The sequence below is a fragment of the Anarrhichthys ocellatus genome, unplaced genomic scaffold, assembly GCF_004355925.1.
Source record: "Anarrhichthys ocellatus isolate YVR2014 unplaced genomic scaffold, GSC_Weel_1.0 scaffold47, whole genome shotgun sequence".
Lineage (NCBI taxonomy): Eukaryota > Metazoa > Chordata > Actinopteri > Perciformes > Anarhichadidae > Anarrhichthys > Anarrhichthys ocellatus.
In genome coordinates, this window is record NW_022280077.1 from 2,833,374 (window position 1) to 2,854,921 (window position 21,548).

General features: G+C 40.1%; 1 protein-coding gene across 1 annotated transcript; it reads left to right on the top strand.

Moving 5' to 3' along the window:
* The first annotated feature begins 1,637 nt into the window (after positions 1-1,637).
* LOC116395590 (rho GTPase-activating protein 6) lies at positions 1,638-20,025 on the top strand. The gene is made up of 13 exons (XM_031869581.1): positions 1,638-1,879; positions 11,539-11,698; positions 12,296-12,367; positions 13,249-13,502; positions 13,700-13,895; positions 14,099-14,154; positions 14,260-14,410; positions 14,550-14,698; positions 15,948-16,127; positions 16,872-16,969; positions 17,121-17,383; positions 17,753-17,827; positions 17,912-20,025. The coding sequence occupies exons 1-13, from the start codon at positions 1,733-1,735 to the stop codon at positions 18,475-18,477; spliced, it is 2,367 nt and encodes a 788-aa protein (XP_031725441.1). The 5' UTR covers positions 1,638-1,732; the 3' UTR covers positions 18,478-20,025.
* Positions 20,026-21,548: the final 1,523 nt, after the last annotated feature.

The window sequence follows — 21,548 nt, forward strand, 5'->3', positions numbered from 1 at the left end:
AATAACCAATAAGTGCTAAAGTACAACTTCTCATTCATATCAGAGATATTGTGTTAACATTCAGAAATGATTTTTAAATATGTAATCATTCACATAATGTCTCTACTTTTTCACCTGACGACACTACGTAGTGTAGACCACACTGAGGTCATCTTAGCCTCACATAGAGAAGTCTACAAGATAATGTAAATACTTCAACAGAGGCTGGATGTTTTCATTTATTAGAATTCAGAAATTTGAATTACATCTCCAAAAAATAGCTCATATATCAACTTTTTTCATTTTCCATTGGAAGTATGAATGCAGTACAAGAATCTGAAACCAAACACTATTTTGTGAGCTATTCAAAAAGCCCACATTAACGTTTCGTCTGACGTCCTTTAATTGGTAAGTGGAAGTGAGTTCCCAAAGCTGCACTTATGACCCTGAGAAATGACATAACGGGAAGTCTGATGAGAATCTGTTTAGAGTCTACTCCAAACCTCGCCACCGGCAAATGGATCAAACGCAAAGCCGCCCTCTTATCACCACTTCCCCTGTCTGTTTGGTAGACGCTGCATCGGATGAATCCTTATCGTGTCCATACAGTGCTGGTTCACATGTCATGTTATCACACAAGTCCCTTCCCAAGGGCTCCCACAGGAAGAGTCTGGTCCCATGGGCACTACATGCCAAGTATCTCAACTGACTTACGGTGAGGAAAAAAACGTGGTGTGGTCAAGAGTCGACTGTGGGTACGGTCTGCTCAATGTCTCTATTCATGATAACGGTCTCATTAAACTCAACACAAGTGAGAGCCAAATTAGAATAATCAAAAGATTCATTTTAATGGTTTATTTTGTAGTTTGTTGGATGGATTCTGGTTCAGAAAGTGCCCCACTAAAAATGTGGATGCTGTGAATCCTTGCAAATCAGAAACTGCCATACTATACTATATTACTGATATTAAAAAAATGTCATAAGCAACACCGACCCAGTTACCCTAACACGTCAAATAACAAGATTACCAAAAGCAGCATCTTTATACAGTGTTCTAGAACAATGGGCATTTTTGTTAATATTAACTCTTTAGTTTGTGTGACTTTTAAAGTTTGTGTATTAAATCATTTAATAAGTGACTGGGACATATATTCTAAATTTTGGAAAATTATATATTTAGATTTAAAATCTAGTTTGCGATGTCTTCTCTCAAATACAAAAGAAGTATTGACTTTTGAGTTGATAGATTTAAATTAATTCAATAAATATAACTTCTGTAAAGCAAGTTTTTTTTCATAAACTGCATGAGTCATATTTAAAAACTTATTCATCAGTTAAATTTCTGTTCACACTGACTGGTGTGCATGATACATCTGTTTCACTGCAGGAGGACTCGCATAAACACGCGCACACTGTGACACACCCACGCATAAATAGGCTAAAGGGCTTTTGCCCTAAACTCTCGGTGTACGCCTCATTGTTTATGTTGGTGTTCTGGGGAAATTAGCATCGGTTTTGCCGTTATTAAAAATCATGAAAGGAGGAAGTACTGAGCCAGAGTACGTGGGAGGTGGAGGGGGTGTCCAGGGACTCCACTCCCCGGCGAGGATTTCATAATCTCCAGCATGGTGACGCGCTGGTGACTTGACGCTGCAGTGAAACGGTGCTGCTCCCTCGCTGCGTTTGGACTCGTAGCGGAGATATGCATCTCTTTTACATTTCTTTAATCACAAGTTGACCAGTTTAAGGAGACATGTCCGCTCAAGGGTTGTTAAGCAGTGTTTTCTCATGCTCGCTAAGCCCCAAAACTCGTTCCAAACGGAGACTAATACAGACCAGGAGTTTGGACCCAGCGTTGATGGGACATTATGGTACCGACGCCGAGGAGACATCGTTTCAGGTCAGTGACCTGGTAGCTCCACGGTGCAGGCGATCGTAGTTGTTGTCAGACTTGTCGACCTGATTCCAAATGTTCCGAGCGGAGATATCCCATCGGGTCGCAGTGATGATAAGTTATACGCGTTATTGGTTTGGATGACTGAAATGAATGAATGAGGGGGTCGCAAGTGTCCTAAAATGTGGCTCAAGATGTGATTCAGATTTCTTACTTACATCACCTTTGAAATGCTATTTTATTTCCCAATTGCATATAGGAAGTGCAAAACTTACACGAATTAGAGCTCAGGAGCGAACTCAGCGTAGAGTGCATCCAGATTCCGGAAGTGGCTGGAATTCCCTGAGGATGATGTAGCCAAGGAGTTTACAGGATTGTCGTTAATTCCCTTTGATCTTAAATGAACACATTTTGAAACGTTTTGACTGTATATTTGGTGCATGCAATTGTTTTTTTTATTTTCTCAAAGGGGAAATAAATCAAAAGGAGCTCGTTTTTTTCCACACTGTTGCAACATCACCAAGTCCATGACTAGTCTCTGACAAGATAAGCTTCATGTGTGGACTATTGACACCAACAAATGACTCAACTCATTCCTTTTGGTGAAATGATGTCAGCCGAGACCTTTGCTTGTGCCGACTTGCTGATGTTGAAAGAGTTGTGCCTGGAAAATTTGTCACATTTGGCAAGGCGCAACTCAAAAAAAAACTTATTTTCTCACATCATCATACAAGCTTTAAGGTGGGGTTCTGGCAAAAAAAACATGATATAAGTATACCAAATTTTCGAATATGTGCATAACCTTTGTTACTGGACCATTATATAATTCCTAATGAGCCTGAAAACAGAAAACAGTCATGTGTTAACACGTATTTAAAATCTATTACAATGGTCATTTGCATCTTTTCTATTGTTAAAGATACATCTTTTTAGATTCATAGTACATCTTCCTAGTCTACCCATGTTCATAATTCGAGCCGATCAGTATTGCTGTGCTTAAGTTGGTCCTCATGGTAACACTGTGTATTTAGTATAACGGAAATGTAATACAGACATGACATTATAATAGGCTTGTAATGAATACCAGGTATCTGGTAGCTCTTACAGTTATCAACAAGAACACAGATCCTACAGCCAGAGCCCTTAAAAATGTAATCACAGTAAATCTGAATGAAGATGATTAATATTGGAGGCAGCTCTGTGTCAGAGAGGATATTTAATGTGATTTATGACTTTGGGGAGCGCTTGAGTGCACCATTATGCTCAGAGAGCTGCACTACAGCCTGTTTTTTTTCCCAAGGATTTTTCAAATGGTAAATGTTACCTCCACTGCAGATAACAACCCCAGACACACATCGTGGTAATGTTTTACCACTCATATCATACAGGGTATTTGTAGACAGTAGAGCTATACTATGTCTAGAGCTTCAACATGATAGTGAGAAGAACTTCAGCCAGTTGAGCCGAGGTCTGAGGTGTGAGATCCTTCCTGGGGACTCACATGACCAAGCTGTCTGCTTACACCGACAGTAAGTAAGTGCCTTGCACTGTATGCAAACCTCACTCCAAGTCCGTAATGAAAGTCACATTTAATGGGTGTGCAAATGTCCAACCAGCAGTTCATTCAGGGACAATAGTATCTAAGCTACCGTCACAACATCATTAATGAAGTCAGTCTGACAATGTTTCTCCCTCCGCCCAATAACAGCCCGGCTCTGCAAGATTCTCCTTTTATGAGATGTACTATTATATGTCTTGTACCTCAGACTGTCCAGGTCTCTTGCAAAAAGAAAATGTTGCTGTATTAGTTTATTGAATGCCATCCAGTGTATAGTTATTGTGCTTAGCAAAGAGTAAAACACATGCACGTACAAAGACATACCTGGTGCCGCGGCGCGCTAAAGATCAATGGAAATACGTTGTGTTTGGTCATAGTGTATCCTAATCAAGGTCTGTTGTCTAGCCTATGCTCTGTTATATGATGCATATGATTCAAATGATCACCAAGCGATAACTTATTATTGGCATGAAAACACATCCTGTTCCCTGTTTAAAAAGCAGTGTCGGATTGGTATTTCTGATCTATGGTACAAGGGAGCTTGTATTTTCCATAGGTTGAACATCACTGTGGTCTATTACAATGTGTACTCACTCGGGGTCTCGGTAGTCAGAGCTGAGATGGAAAGCAGAGACATCTGGTTTACATGAAGAAAGCTTCAACTCTTATTTCTCACAGTAGAGCAGCATGACCTGATCCTTGGCTACGGTCCCTCAGGCACATATTTCTTCCCACAGGAGACTGTCCGTTTGCAAGGCATGGAACCAAACCTGCTGGCTTCACACAGCAGCACCACAGCCTCCACCTGGTGTCTGATAAGAGGACAATTAAAACAATGGGTTAGATGTAAACATAGATGATAAATCATTGCTTCACAGCAATTCAATTCAATCAAATGATAACAGGCATTTGTGATCGGCTTCTTGCCAAAGGGTATACCCAGCCTCAGTAGCAAGATACCTGCTCTGAATAATTGAATTCAGTTTACCTGAGGATCCAGTATGTGTCTCCACTCCAGTTGGAACGTGTTGGCGTACAGTGTATAAAACCCTTAGTCAGGGTATTCAAGGTGCCATTTAGGATGATAGAAGAAAGGGGTATGAACAGTCTTGGGTTTAGTTGTTATATAAACAACGTGTCTGTCTTTATTCTTCCCCAGTTCCCCTCTGTGTATCACATTCAACAATGCAATCGGCCAACAAATAAGATTAATATGTTAACATTGTTTCAAATTAAATGGACATGCTGTCTTGTGGGAGAGGAGACTGAAGCGTTTTGGACGCCTTTCATTACTAAGAAGGCCTGACTGCCCCACTGCAAGTCAATTACTGTTTAATATGACTGGTGGAGTCCTTCCCTGATCCACATAAGTGCCTAGCATTGGTTACAGTCATGTTTAGGATTCATTTATGTTGATTTTGCATTTCATTTTGGGCCTTGTGAAGACCTTGTGAGATATTGGAAAATATTGTCTTTTGGTTAAATCCCTTTTGTAAAAACCTAACGTATTAACTGTCATTATTTTTCTTTCCACATGAAATCTTGTTTGTGGAAAATGGTGATTTTAAGAGGACCCCGGGCAGTGTGTGATGTAATCTTCATTCATTTGATATAAAGCACAACCCTTCAGAGAAATTACTTTGTAAGTCATTCTAAATAGCCAGAACAGATATGCAACTATAACATATGTCTCCATTTGCTCAGGTATGTCTTAGGAAGCCAGTCGCAGGAACATATAAAGCCTTTCGAAGGAGCCATTCATTTTACTACATGCAGTAGAGCGTGTTACGTCAACAATAGGTTTTGTTACATGTTAAAGCAGCATGGCCTTTGGCCACATATTTCAAATTCATAAAAAACTCTTAACCATCCAGGTGTTAAGTTGATTCTGAATGATAATTCCACATGCACAATTGATGAAATGTAGCTTTACGTGTACACTCTAATTTTGAATGCTTGTAAGCAAAGCTGCAAGTTTAAACCTAAAATAAAAATATTTTCTCTACCAAATTTAATTCCATGAAGTGTCCCATCATTGCTCCTTTAATATATTGGCGAAATCATTTGATGATGCAGAGAAAGAAAAGTTGTGCTATGAGCACCACGGAGGAGAAACGGTCTGCAGGAGAAAGAGCTTGGAGGAAACTGAAAACGTCCCTCTGTTACAAAGCCACTTGAATCTCATGATTGACTTTGTTAAATGCAAGAGGAAACATATTTCATTCAAAATCCAGCTACTTTTCAGAAAATGTTAGATTTGGAGACTCGGACACAGTGCTGAAAGTAGGGCTGCAAATTAAAGTTCATAAAGGCAGACACTAATACAAATATTTTTGACTGAAGTGGCCCGCCAAAGTCTATTCTCTGTCAGTGTGTTCTCAATCATTGTCCTTTCAGTACCTTCAGAGGCCATAAGCCATCTGTATCTAAATGTCTAAAACATTAAGCTATTAGTATACTATTATTAGGTTGTAGGTGAAATTATTTGTATCTGTTATTGAGACTTCATTGTTGAGCTTTACCGTTTTAAATTGAATGAGGATTTCTCCCCCCTACATCGCCTTCAAAAATGGTTTGTTTCTGCTGGACATGCTGCTTCCTGTTTATCATCACCACCATGCACAGCATTAACAACCTCATTCCAGCACTCCAGGAGGCAAAAGCCACTCAAAGCTTCTCCAGAGCCGAATAGAAGAGAAATGTCCAACCAGACTCGTAAAAATGCTCTCAGTCTCACACATAATTTAGAGGAAATCAACATGATATGTTATAGTAATGTCTGCAGGCTACAGGTGTTCTAAAACATCAACCACAGGGAGGAAACTCAATCTCCGTGTGGAGGGATGACTGCTATTATAGTTCTGGTCTCACGTAGCTACATCGATTAATCTGCTGCCATCGCTGTCTGACTATAATCCACCGTCCACCTGCACAGGTGTTTTCACTTATGCTGCCTGATTAGACCTCTCTCAGGACGGGCTGGGTGGTGGACTGTGCTTAGTTAGCATCTCCATCACTGTCTTGCTGCACCAACTGAGGCACCTAAATGGAATTCAGCCATTACTGATTTAATTTATACACCTGTGACATCCGAATGTGATGTGTCAAAACGTCTTCCATGACATAGCCCTATTGGTACTTTTCAGTACCATAGAAGACATTTGTTTACACATAGAAGACATTTTGACATGTCACAGTAGAAATCCATTGAGCTGCTTCAGTTTCAGAGTCTTGATACTGTGCATGCCGGCTCACAGTCACACTGACTTACGAAGACACTTGAAAACAGAGACATTGTTATTGTTATTAGCAACACCTGTGTGTTAACTGTTATGACAAGTCATAATGTTTGCTGTGATCTTCAACTTCACTACAGAGGTCTAATCAAACCCAATCACTCAAAACACCTGTGTGGGTGTGCAGGGCCTATCATTTATGTAGAGCTAGAACATGTTTGGGTTTTTTTTAACACTGATATCAATATTTGAGAGTTTAAAAAAACAACAATTGATAAAAATACAGCATCCAATATTCATTCTTTGACATTAACAAGATGAGTACTAAGCAGGACATTTTACGGTTGAATAAATAACCTTCTCAGTGCTCTCTGGTGGATTAACTATAGCACTTATATCTTTGACAGTTCTTTACTGACATTCCTTGTTACTTATCGTCCTACATATATGTAGATAAAGATATCTGCAATAAGCTAAACTATCACCAATACCAGCCTGGTGGATTTAGCAATCTAGCATAGCTCTTATTTCCTCAGCAGTTTTAACTCGTCTTAACTGTGCTTCCATATGACGTTAAAAATATTAAAACCCAGAATAATCTCTACAGAACAGATAAAGACTCATAGGAAATCCATAAATGATCTGAGTAATAGCAGCAGTTGTCTTTTCATTGAAATATAGTATTCAAAGTGAGCGCTTCATGCTATCAATTAGTTACTTCGTCAAATACAGTTTCCCCAAATTACAGGAATGAGTTTTCTCACTTACCTCTCTATGCAGGCAATTATGGTTTTCTGTTATGTTGAGACGTGTCTCTGAGCTTTCTGCCACCACCGCAAACATAATAATGGTTTGACTCATGGGTATATTGTAGTGTTCAGAGCGATTGAAACCTGGCCGAATTTGTTTTTAAGCAGACTTTTAAGCGATGATTTGAAACGCCACACACTAATCAGTATACTTAAATACTCTGTTAGGTATCATAATCATGGCTTTGGGCTGATGAGCCATCGCGTTACCTGAATGTGATGTTTAACTCCAGCTTACTTACAGGTGAGAATACTCCTCTGTTTCTATTGTTAACGTGCCCTGACAGTGACCCGTTCCTTCAGCCCCTCCCAATCCACTAATCAGAGGTAATGTTATTCACTGGGACTGCGTCTGTCACCGTGACTAATTCAGTCACTTGGACCACTTTTAACTGCACGTTGTCTGCGTCCTGGATCCAGACTGTGAGCACGTGGACTGTATTTATGTGGGGGCTTTTAGCCTGAAGTCAAATGGCGTCAGTTGATTTAACATTCAGTGGTGGTCTACAAGTTTGAGGGAGGGGTGATATCGCGACCCTGGCGACCCGACTCTCTGCGATGGGGGATCCAATTCCCAAGCGAAACATCACCTATCTCGTGAGTAGATGCTGTTGTCGGGTTGTCTCAGCAGCTTAATTAACCGTGTAGACGATTAATTAACCTAGTTGGCTTGCTGAAGGTTTCCCAGTACCACAAATAGTTAGGAAAAGTGGAGGAAATAGTTACAGAGCTAGTTGACAGGGAAGGACTCAAAGGCTTTACCCCTTATAATAAAGTGTTGTGATATGAATTGGTATCTTTCTTTTTTCAGTGATTCATGTAAGAAGGCTACTACACTGACTGAGCGTTTCTGTGTTGCTGCTCTCCATCTCCTTTTATTCCCACTCCTCATGTACAGTATGTGTCATACCAATTGGTCTAGTTGTTTTATTGTTTGTTCAGTCCTACAAGGACCGTTTGTTAATTATTTGCTGTTGTTAATTCTTTGCGAATTGTTGTTGACATTACCTTGAAAGCAAAGGAAAAAAAATATTTATTGTACCGTGAATTACTCTATACATTAAAGCACATTACTTATTTTAAGAATAGCAGGATGTGAGTAATTGAGCTGTTTGTGTTTGATTCATCCCCTCACTGGATCCACTTCAAGTGTGATTGAGTGTAATCTGAGTTTTTGATCTTGCTATATTGCATGAGCTACCTTGCGCGTTTCCTCCCATTGTATTCCAGTTAGCACGAACAAAAGCATTGTGTTACAAGGTCTTGAATTAAAGTTAGGATAGTGCACAGCCAAATAAGTGTGCCTTGGTGTGTATTCACTTGCACTTTGCACAGGAGAGTGTTCAGAAAAATTGCGAGTTGATACATTTTAGTAGGTATGCTTGCTTTAATGCTGGCTTTGTTGTTACAGTGTAGATTAATGATGAATACAAATCATTTTATAGTTATAAAGCACTGGCTTCGAAACAATAATTTCATCCAGCTCTGACAATGACTCTGTAACAGCTTGAGCAGCTGTTTGGGTCTGACTTTCTAAATATAGAAAACGTATAAAAGGTTGTGTGAAAAGCCATCCACAAGTAAAAAAACCAAAAACATTATTATTTATGATTATTATGTAGCAGTGCTATATTCACTTATCCATCTTCTGACAATTATAATAACAACAAATAATGGATAAATGAGTTTCAATATTGTACCGAAGCGACGTGCACTCAAATGGACATGATGAACTCAAACCTATGATTATGGAATAGCTAAAGACGTATTGCATCAAAAAGTGATAGGCCACACCAGTGTTTCCCAAACTTCTACTCTGGGGACCAAGAAAAATGATGAACCATCGCGACCCAGTTCACAATAGGCCTGATCTATAAATTAATAGAAGAGCACATTTGTGTGCAAATGAATGTTCCTGACCCTTTTTTACTACTATTTCCACATCACCCTATATTATATTGAATACATACAAGTTTAAACGAGATATACACTTTGTTTTATGCACGTGATATTGAAAACATACACGTTAAATGCATTTAGTTGGAGTTAACAGAATGTAACGTATTGGATTCATTGTTAAAAGTAGGCTAAAATATTCAGGCTCCCTCGTGTGGCTCATAGGTGTGCTGGAGATATAAAAGACGATGGCAGAATTTCTGCTAAATTATTTGGCGACCCAAATTAAATCTCCTGCTCATTTTTTGGAATTCACTGACAGAGAGAAACTGTGGGAAACATCATCAGATAGGGGGGAAGCTTCCACTCCCATATAGTCACACAAGAGGAATGTCTGAACAAAATGGGTAGATAACTGCAATATGCCACTTGTGATTTCACGGCAATATGGCACAATTTTACAGAATTGCGACACAAAGAGTGGCACACAGTAAACACTGTTGCTGTTACTTTATTTTCTTGGCTGTAGAAGGTGCCTATGCTTTTGCTTTTGTATCCTGATTATCTGTTGCTTAAATTATGAGGTAAAACAAAAGAAAGAAAATAGGCCTTCAGAAAGGAATAACGGAATACAGTTGTGACAGATTCATGTGGTGTGCCCTACCATCCAGTGCCCAATCTGCCCAGCTTGTGTCGATTTCTGTCACTGTTTCAGTTTATTAAAAAGCCTTGGTACGAAGCTGCAGAAACAGAAATCATTTCCAAATATTAAAAGTAAGGCTGTACATTAGTCCAGGGATTATTATACGGTTTTAATATAGTTATGTTTTTGTCTGATTATAAATAAACCATTATGAATATGTGATCCACATGTAAAGTTGGACTGTTCCTGCTCCCAAACCAGAGAGGATGCAATATGTTGCATTTGTCAGGAATCCAGAATGGAATCATCTATATAGTGCAATGAACTAGCCCAACGTTTGTTAGAAACACTGTTTTACAACCAAACTGGAAATTGAAAGCCTGAAACTGCAAAACCGATCAATAAAATGTTTTTTGCTTTTTATTATTTGTTATTTATTTATTTGCAAATTACAATTTGTCACTCTTTTGGGATTACTCGGTTTTTTACAGTGATCTGATTGGTCAATTGGTTTACAGTTTTTGATCTCATCCTCTAAATTTAACCCGCTCCGCCAGCGGGTTATCCATGGTGATCTACCCCGTGAGCCAGATTCATACAGGAAAACCTGTTCGTCACATCATGTTCTCTGTGCATATACTGTACTTTGTACTTGAAAATAGTATGCTACTGTCGTAGTACAACCCTAATTCTCCTTTAATGTGAGTGAGCCAATAGAGTGTAAGCCTTATCCTGATAATGAGTTACTAAAGCCTCTTTGGAACATGGCTCATATGATTGGCTTGACCGTACAGGATCAAAGCACTGTAATCTCCAGCATGGAGATGCTGAAAGGTTGAGGATTTCACATCAGATTATTTGTCCTGTCATTACCACAGTACTAAATCTTCAGAATCACTTACCCGTAGCAATGTTTACGAGCAAAATGTTTTTGATTTAGATTGATGATAAATTATCCATAAATCCGTGGATATTAAATGCAGCGTCATGCACTTTATTGAGTGGATTAGGGATAGAATTAGGATGAGGTATTTAACATTATGGAGCTTATGATATAGAGTTTGCATTATTAATAAGCATGTATCTTGCTACTTGTAAAATAAGATAATCTACATAATCAGTATTCTCGCTCCTTTCTCTGATAAGACGGCTGGCCCAATTCTGGGACACAGACGTTCTGCCAGACAGTGTTACTAATGTCAACAACTTACAGTCCTCGCTTCTACAATCAGAAAATACAAACATGTTTGTGTTAGATTACATTATAAAATATAAAAAGTACAGCACATATGCTGCATGCTAACATCAAGGAGTTAATATCATTTAAACTGTCTTTACAGTGTTAGCCGTCAGTTTTTGTCATGGGAAACAGAACAATGATGTCATGACTTTCAGCTGGCAAGTGAAGCAAAGGTATTTGTCAGTTCATACAAAGTGAGGGTATGTAGAGGATGTAGACGGTGACAGCAATGATAGATGTATCTGATGTGTGTGTGTGTGTGTGTGTGTGTGTGTGTCTTCAGGGCGACTTTACCTGGAACAGCGTGTCAGGACGTAACGTTGGCCTGAAGCCCGTCCCTTTGCAAAGCCTCTCAGAGTTGGAGAGGGTTCGTCTCCAAGACGTGGCCTTCAGACGATTGCTTCGGGATCGCGACCCGGGCTGCCACATCACCATCCCTAAATGTATTAAAACACACACTCACACTAACAGACCCCTTCCTTATTCATCAAGTTGCTATTCTGCAGCAAGCAAAAAATGTCTTCTGAAACAACATGCAGACTAGCGACATGACAGAAAGTGATTTTCTCTCTGTTTATTTTACATGAGAATAATTATTTCCTTTTTGTGTAAGGGTGTCGTGCTCCCTATTGATTTCAATACATTTCTTGCAGCTTAATAGATTTCATGGTGTGAGATTGTCTACCTATGCAATCGCAGACTGCTGTTTTTCATAAAGTAGTTTATTTATTTAGTAGATAGTCTCTGATTCTGGTTGTGTAGTCGTTTGTTACATTCTATACTTTGTTCACATCTAACACGAATTACATTGTTAAAAAAAAAAAAGGAATGTTTTGAAGTATATGACGGCATTGTAATGCTGTTGTACACCTGTATAAGGGTTGTGAATTGAGATTCAAACTCCACTCCTTTGTTTTGTCAAGGTAACCATTTACGAAATGAGCCGAAGAATATCAAGTGGAGCAAGCAGGAGCCGGGGCATATTAACCTGGGTTCTTTTTTTTTTTTTTTTTAACTGTGACACCTCTGCTTCTTTTCAGATGGCCACAAGCACAAGAAGTTACTTCGGCGGAAGTTGGATTCATTATCTAAAGAGAAGAGTAAAGACAAAGGTATTGTGGGATATACTGGATACACTCCATGCTGTAAGGGGAATGTTAGTGCTCTCCATTGGAAAATTGTATTTAGATAAGGATTTCTAACACACTCAGTTATATGATTGTTAGTCTTTCCAAACCAATGAAGATAAACAGTTATTTTTCAAGTCTGTGGCAGAGCCACTGAGTCCTGTCAGTTTATTCCCCCTTCCAGTTTTCCAATCTAGTCCGCCCTAGCCGGACACATGAAAACATACTCTGTGATCCTTTTGGCTGAAGCGATATAGACTCAGTGAAGCAGACATTCTCAGCTGCTGACTGATCAGTAATCTACAGTACGGTAAAGAAGTCTCAGAGGGAGCTGCGATCTTCAACAGCTGCACTGCCCCGCCCGCTGCAAGAATCTGGCAGCAAAGGGATGTTCTCTGTCAGCCAGGCAGTCGAGGGAAATAACAAAAACAATCTTAAGTGGAGGCTCATTCATTACGGCCTATCCTCCAGCACGGCCAGCCCCCTCTTTCCTCTTCTCCCCTTTTGTTTACAAAGGCACTTCAGAAAGTATGCGCTCTCTGAATACCGAGTGTGCACTGCAGACTACTGTTCTAGGCTTTTATTCAATTTGAGTAGCATTTATGTAATTGTTACTCAAATATTTCCCCTTTTTATATGACTATCAAACAAAGCATGTATTTAAAAGGTCAACTTTGAATATAAAGAATGAACGCAAAGACAAGTTAGTGGTTGCTTTCTACAGAAAATCTAGGCTCCAAAGGTTAACATATATAATGTGCTGACATGACTGACACATCTTTAATCTAATTCAACATCTCCCAGTTGACTTGGAGCCAACACGATGAACTTTAAATCTCCCTGTCTTGACCTTTCTCCTCACACAGAGACTGCGCCCCAGGCGTTTGGCATACCACTATCGCAGGTCATATCCAACGACCGCACACACAAGCAGCGGCACGATCCCCCGCGGGAGGAGCACAGTGAATTGATGCTATCCTTCCTCAACTTCAACTACAGCTTCAAAAGGGGCAACAAGGAGCTCTCCAGCAGCAACTCGTCCCTGAGCTCCACTTCTGAGACCCCTAATGAATCGCCTCTGCTCAGCACAGCAGACGCAGCCCCGCGGACACGCAGGAGGGTAGGCTCCTCTTGTCGATAAAGCCTACAGGCTGTTGTAGAGCAACAGGAGATCCATCAGATTACACTTGCACACTAGAATTCTCAGGGAATTTCTGACCTTTTTGGGGATATTCATTCAGTGGGGTAGCTATTAAATGACTGCACCACATGCTATCACAAATGTCACTGAATGGTTGTCGCCCATCTGCTCGACAGGGCGGAGTATCGGTGGATTGCATCACTGATCTGGATGATAACCAGTCTCGGCTCTTGGAGGCCCTTCAGCTCTCTCTGCCAGAGGAGGCAGCTGGCAACAGGAAGAAGCGCCGTGACAAAAAACTCAGCCTTAACCCGATTTACAGGCAGGTGCCCAGGGTGGTGGATGTCTGCTGCCAGCACCTGGAAAAACATGGTACACATTATCAAAGTTGAACAGTAACAGTATAGTGTGTAGTATATGATATAGAAAATACCTAACATATCTCTGTGGAAGCTTATGATTCAGAAATAGTGTGTTCATAACCTTGTGAATCATACAATTTGAATGTCTTTGAGGCTAAATATATTATCCACACTATTGGAACTAAGTGATTATCGTCATCTTTGCTTATACAGGCCTGCGGACGGTTGGAATTTTCCGTGTTGGAAGTTCCAAGAAGAGAGTACGACAGGTACAATTTCAGCTGGTCAACTGTAACACACATCTCGACTTAAGATAAATTGTGTCAACCATGAGCAACATTTCGCTGTAATAAATGCCACAATGTTTCATCCAGCTTCGCAAGGATTTTGACCAGGGATGGGAGGTGCATTTGGATGAGGAGCACAGTGTCCACGATGTAGCTGCATTGCTTAAAGAGTTCCTCAGGGACATGCCTGACCCACTGCTAACCAGAGAACTCTACACGGTCTTCATCAACACAATGTGTGAGGAACACACGCATACACACAAACAAAAGAAATTCACCCACAAGTCTCCATTGTTGTGATAGTTTGATAGAATTTACAGTTGTGTGGCATTTTCTTTAATTGACATCAATGTGGTGGCCTTTTTTTTTTTCTGCAGTGCTGGATTATTCAGACCAAGAGAGCACCATCCAGCTCCTGATATTTCTGCTTCCTCCCTGTAACAGCGACACGCTGCAGCGCCTCCTCTGCTTGTTGTCCACAGTGGCTGCACATGCTGAAGACAGCTTGGACAGTGACAGACAAGAGGTAAAGAAACTGTACATGCCCTGTTTTATGGTAGTGGGTTGTATTTTTGGTCGGACCAGATGAGATTTACATACACAAGACACAAGAGGAGGTGTCAATATTTTGGCATGGCATCGGGATTATACAGCCCTCGTTGTTGATCACAAGCAAGTACACAATATATGTTTAGAAAGTGAGCAGCTATCACTCTAAAACGTAAATAGATTGTTTACAAGTTTATGTAATTGAGATTAATCCCCGCAGCCGTCTGAATTCAGTAAAACAGACACCTGCAGCCTCCAATTTGAGGAAAATGAAGTGCCAAAGCGCAGCGCATTATGCATGATGATCCATTGTGGGTGTCTTGATTAAATGATGCACAGCTAACAATAACCACACAACACTGACGCTGTGCTTCTACATACATCATACTGTTCATTCATAAGTAGTGTAAGTAATTTGCAACATAGAGGGAAACAGGTCATTTCAAAAGCTATAAACAGTATTTGTACCAACAGAAAAAAATGTTACCTACTCCATGAAGCCAGTCTGGGCCCCAAGTCATCTTTTAATTAAATTCTTTTAATACTAATCGTCACAGTGGAGATGAATTGTTTCCCACGGATCTAAAGCCAGTTTATTCTTGGCATCGCTCCCTGGAGCATACATACTGTAACAGTGGACAAGAGGTCTGCTTGGTCTCTTTGAACAAAAGAAGGCAGAGCTGGCCTTATTGATGGTGGCAGGGCTGTTTCATGTGCACATTCCCAACATTTCAAGGATGACAAGGAGGGGCTACAGCAAAAGACTCTTGAAACCATATCTCCAGTACTCATGTGTGTACAGGTTTTCATTCCTGTGTGTAAGCACATGGGCAGATTGAAAGAAAATCCAGGGTAATTTAGCTCCATTGTTAACTTTCATAACACATTATTTCCGTCTCGAAAACATTTCTTTAATTTGCAGGGGTCAGATTTATAATCTAATCCCGTTAAAGAACTTGGCTGTGATGTGAGAGGTTCACGAACAAAGCTGCTGCATTAGATACGTTTTGCTTTAATCTGACGACTCTGGTTCAAAAATTGAAGAAATTTGAATTAAAGCAATCTTACTCATATTCTACCACGTAGAGGAGATGCTGGAGTTAATTTTTGACTGGAGCTGAAGAATTTGATGTCCACCATATCAAAATATCCCGTGAAAGTGGCTGTGAATGTGCACGTTCTGTGGACTGTCTATACAAATAAATCCTGTCCTCGCTTTTGTTTAGATCACAGGAAACAAGATGACATCACTCAATCTAGCAACCATCTTTGGACCCAACCTCTTGCACAAGCAAAAAAACTCAGACAAAGAGTTTGCAGTCCAGAGTTTTGCCCGTGCAGAGGAGAGCACAGCCATCATCAGTGTGGTCCAAAAGATGATCAATACATATGAAACGCTTTTTACGGTAAGCTATCCTCACTGCAAACCAAAAGGCATGTTAACGGTTAAAGACAGCCGTCAAGGTCTTAGTCAGGTCTGGGGATGATTCTTGAGCTTAATAGAGTGGAGCCACCAAATGAAATGTAAACATCAGCATTATAGGTTCTGAGAAGGGCTACGCTCTTATAGTCACCTATAAAACAAAGTAGTGTCACAGTGAAATAGTGAACCTTCAAGACGTTCAGTGAATACTCTTTTTAGTGCATGGGGAAATGAGAAGCAGCTCTAGATAGGTTAATAACTGGCATTGCAGCCTCTGCTTTGTTTACGATTGGGAGCGAGGGCAAGATCCTCATCTGCATGATGTTTTCTGCTTTTCACCAGAAACTTAAGTGCAGATGCACTTAATTCGAGAGTCTGAAAATGATCTCTTAAGGAAGCCAGAGGGCAAAAAAAAGCCCATCACACATTTGCTCTGCGTCATTAGTTCAGCCTTTCTAAACTGCTGTTTATTGTTTTCACCTCATATCATAAAAAACATGATGTCTCTGCAGCTTTAAAAAAAAAAAGAAGAAAATCTGCTCTGGTGATACAGTAATGCTGTCATTTGTATGGAGTACATATGCATTGTATACACACTTCTCCACGATAAATATTGAGAAGTGTAGAATCTAATTTGGGTTCAATAAAAGAGTGGTTAATTATTAGGCACAGTGAAATTAATGTGATAAATAATGCAGTTTTACAATGGTTATTTTGACTCTCCTAGGTTCCTGCTGACCTTCAGAATGAAGTGCTGATGAGTGTGCAAGAAACTGATCCTGATGTTGTGGATTACTTACTGCGGAGGAAGGCCTCTCAGTACTCGTGAGTTTTCACTTTTGTTTCATTGTGTGTGTTTTTTGTGGGCCGTCCCTCTGCCCAAGCCTCCAAATCATCAAGATGAATAATACGTTATCCCCCCCCCCCCTGGCGATGATGAGCTATAATCTTTATTGCATGTTCCCTGTTTCTGCAGGGAGCCAGGCCTTCTTGAAGCAGGGGATTCCTTCTCTCTGACTGAGAGATGCGTATCCAATGACTCCTTCAAAGCATCTAGTGGAGAGGTGTCTCCCTATGATAACAACTCTCCTGTCCTGTCCGATCGACTGCTGTGTAAATACCCAGAGGATAGAAGTCCGCTCTCAGACAGGAACCCCAGACTGTCTGGGCAGTACAAAGACAGCGGCCATTCTAAAGACGGCTCTGGCAGCACCTCTCCTACACTTTCTACAGATAAAGGTGAACTCAATTTATTGCAAACTATACTTTAGTATTATAAAGAGAAAATGAAAGGAATTGGTTTACATTTTGGAAATACTTATGGACTTTCTTGCTGACATTTAGATGAGAATATTGTTCCTAGGGTTCGGGTTAGAGCTCAAAAGTGTGGACTCACCTGATATATTTATGTTTTTCTTATTTCCTTCAATAATAATAATAATTAATAATAATAATTAATAGTTTAAAAAAGACAAAAAAGAGTATGATGCAGACGCCGCATGTATTATTTACATTTTAAATAGAAGAATGAAATGCTTAAATCATACGTTTAGTCAGTGTCACCACAGCGTTGAAACTGCTGTTGTGACCATTTTTTGTTCCTTTTAGAGGCCTCAACTGATCATTTCTGGGACACCTGGCATGGACTATTCAGCAAGGAGTTTACTAGCCATCATATTACTGGTAATACAATCTTTTGTACGTGTTGCTGCAGATGGTCTTGAGATATGTAATGAATGCTGGATGTTAATGAATGGTTCCTCCCAGGGTCCCTCGGAGACGTGTCGGAATGTGAGTCGTATGGATCTTCAGAGGGGCTGAGCAGTCACCAAGGTAACAACAAGCCGCCCGTCAGACGGTCACAAACCTCATTGGGCGTGCTGGGAGTCAGGCCACACCCCCCAGTGACTCGCAGCTGCAGTGGTCCTCATGACCAGAGAGGACAGAGACAACCTCAATCATCATTACATCAGGGATTGAGCAGCCAATCAGCAGCCCTCAGTTCTGGCAACTTAGCAGAAAGGACAGGACAGCCAGCATGTCCATCGCTTAAGTTCAGGACGGACGGTTTGTCTCCCCCTCACTACTCTGTACAGCTGAGGGAGACCCATATTTCTTACTCCACGCCCTCCCTCTTCACGTATCAGCCTGACACCCAAACCCCACAGCAGTACCAGCAAAGCCCTGCCCCCCAGACTGTAGATACCGCAGATGCCTCTGGGCCTGGACAAGAAAAGGGCCCTGGTACACCAAACTGGCAGACGGAGAGGTGGCATATATGGCATATACTGTCAAAAGACAATGCAGACGCCCTGCCTGAGACGTTGGTGTGACCATGTTGAACAATACTGAAGATAACTTCAGATAACAGGAGCCATTGTCCTGTCACATCATCAGATGCCCAAATGCTGTTTGTCCGTACATGCAGTATTACGTAATGATTCTCATTGACAGACTGATGGGACTTTACATCAACCACCATTTAAAGGTGATGATAGTGCTGTTATTTTGAGTTTAACTGTTTATATATTCATATTGTTGTGTGATGTGATGTTAACATGATGCAAATTATATTTCTGGAGAATATTTTAATGAGTTGTCGTCATTAACACAGAGATTTTTTGAAATACAATCATCAAAAACTTGTATTTAGACCTGAATGTCATAAATAGACTTGAATGGTATTCATTTGAATTTGAAACCATGAATGTTTTTAAGATGAATGTAACAATATAAATTCTGTTTATGTTGTCATATTGCTTTAGATGTGTACCGTATCATATACTTTAGCGACTTTAACATTCAGTTTTGTTACCAGCTCCTAATTATAAACTACTTCTGGAAATGCTGCAGAATGAGAATTTAAGAATTTGTGTATCTTCTAAACTGTCGACACGTCGTACGTGTAGGAAAATGGCTGCATGAAATGAATTTGAATCATTTCCGTGGTATGGTATGAGACAATCTCAATTTATCATGAATGGAATTAGCAATTGTAAAGTGGTGTAGGTCAGGACATGCATTTAAAATTTACTTTTGAATTCAGTAAGACCCTCTCTTCCTTCAGGGTTAGACGTTGTTGCCAGTTCTGCTAATTTTTGCCCATTGCCATGTAATTACCTATATCATAGATTTATTTCAAAGTGTCCACAGCTACAGAGTAAAAAATATAATTGCCAATATAGGAAAAGAATGTAAAAGTCAGCAGGGTGCATATTGAATTCCCATAAGGAGATGTGTTTTCCGGTGCATGATAACAATCTAATTTGACCCTTTCACTTAGGAGTTAATTTAGGAATCGACATGAAGTTCAATCAAATGGTTACTTAATTATGGTGGGCAGCACAGATTCTGCTCTCTAGTCAGAAAACAATGAAACAATTACCTGAAATGGCCACAAGAGGGAAATATAAGACCAGGAAATGGTTTTCACTTTCCTTTTACTTCCCCAAACTGTAATCCTTGTGCATTGTGGGTATACAGTGGGTTTTTAATGACTCATTACACACTGAGCAGCTATTAGTTCAGTTTAATTCGTATTAGACACCTTTTCCCACCATGATAGGGATGGTGTTGATTTCATGTTGTATGGATGATGGCTTTTGATATGTTCGTAAAGATCTAATCTTTCACTCTTGTCTTCTATTGCTACTATTGAAGAGTGCATTTTCTTTTATCAACAGTAATCTTGCTTTATGTGAATAAAAAAAAAAAAGCCAGATCTGAGCTGAGACAATAACAGTAACATTTACCACTAAGTAAACTTTTAAAGTACTGGAATTGCAAGAAGTACCCACAGTAAGTATGCAATTATGCAGGAAATGGCTACCATTGCAGTCTGGCACACAGATTACAGATAGTATATAACAATTTAGGAATGCAGTTTTGAGGATACAACAGTATGCTTATTTGCCCTAAAGTGTTGGAAATGATTGAGATGACTGACATTGTGTCATTTAAGAGATTGCGTTATACATTTGTGTTTTAAAGTAAGTAATCTCACTATGTTTTGACAATAAGCATCCTCTCCCAGATAATAAACTCTTCCCTTGTTAAGCAAAGCATGGAGATTTCCTCAACACCAGGACTTGTGGCTAAACCTTCTAGGCCATATCTGTCTCCACCATCTGTGTGAGCCAAGCTGCATTTGGCCACCACACAATCCCATTCCGACCGAAGAGACAGAACAGGATGTCTGGTTGTGTTTTACAGAATCACTGCCGTTTGCCTCGACTTCTACATCTGCACTGCAAATGTAGCAGTTTGCCTTCACTATCCCATTGCATGTTCTAAACACTTAACAGGCCAAGCATTGAAAAAAAAAATGCCTGGAGATGATTTTTATTTCCCTTCATTTGTGACCTGCCTCCCAAAAGCAAACAATCAAGATCAAACATTTAATTTCCCATCTTATCTTTTTGCAGCATTGGTGGATGTTAGTTGATCCTTTGGCAGCGAGCTGCAACTGTTCCCAACGGGAGGTCCATCCTGTCTGAGTCTGCTCACTGGCATCAGGAGCAGCTGCAGGGAGGACAGAGGAAGGTCACAACCCAAATGAGGCTGAACGTCCAGAAACCAGGGAGCGCTGCCCCTGGTGTTTCAAGGTCGAGATAGATACACAAATCTCTACAAAGGAAGAATAGAGCTGAGTGAGAGCTCATTAAGCTGTTGGTTATGGCACAAAAGACTTTGAAATCCAATGTTACAAAGCCGCAGTCTATTTCTGTCATTTTGGATACCAACTCTGAGCTACTTAATATGCTGATGTGTACTGGCATCTTAAGTGCTGAAGGATTTAGTCCACGGCCTTCATTTTAATCAACTTTATAACAAAATCAGGGAATGTATCTCAAACAAGTCAAATACAGTCATTGCCATCAATCACTGTTGCGTCAATGTTGAGTTATTGTGTTGCATTTCCATTTTCCAAAAGTGAAAACAATAAGCTATTTTGTGCTGATGCATGATTCTACTTTCCTCCATTGTATCTGGAAATGTGCATCCAAAGCCTTTAGTAGTGAGGGACAGTATATATAATGAGTGAACACAATGCCCATTATTTCACTAATGGAAAAATGTGCAAAACAATGGTCAGCAGACTATTCATGAATGCAAGAGTGACACAGGACCTAAATGTCAATAACTGCGGTATATAGGAGTCACGGTCATGACTGGGTAATGAAGTTTATTGCAAGAAAGAGAAACGTTCAAGATTAAAGGATTAGCAGTTATTGCATTAAGCCTCTCAGCTTAGTCCAGTTCAGCACTTTATGAACAAAATGGGAAGTTTTAGATACCAAGTGTTTCACTGATGAGACAAGTTTAAGCAAGTTGGTGCAATTTTCGACTGGATTTGAATTCTGAGCAACTCTTCCCCTCTTTTCTTTGGATGGGGGGGGGGGGG

What these genes read in the sequence shown, in the direction of transcription:
- LOC116395590 (XM_031869581.1), top strand. Translation starts at nt 1,733, where the DNA reads ATGTCCGCTCAAGGGTTGTTAAGCAGTGTTTTCTCATGCTCGCTAAGC. An exon ending in CCACATCACCATCCCTAAAT is followed by an intron (nt 11,699 to 12,295) that starts GTATTAAAACAC and finishes GCTTCTTTTCAG; the next exon opens with ATGGCCACAAGCACAAGAAG. An exon ending in CCAAGAAGAGAGTACGACAG is followed by an intron (nt 14,155 to 14,259) that starts GTACAATTTCAG and finishes TGTTTCATCCAG; the next exon opens with CTTCGCAAGGATTTTGACCA.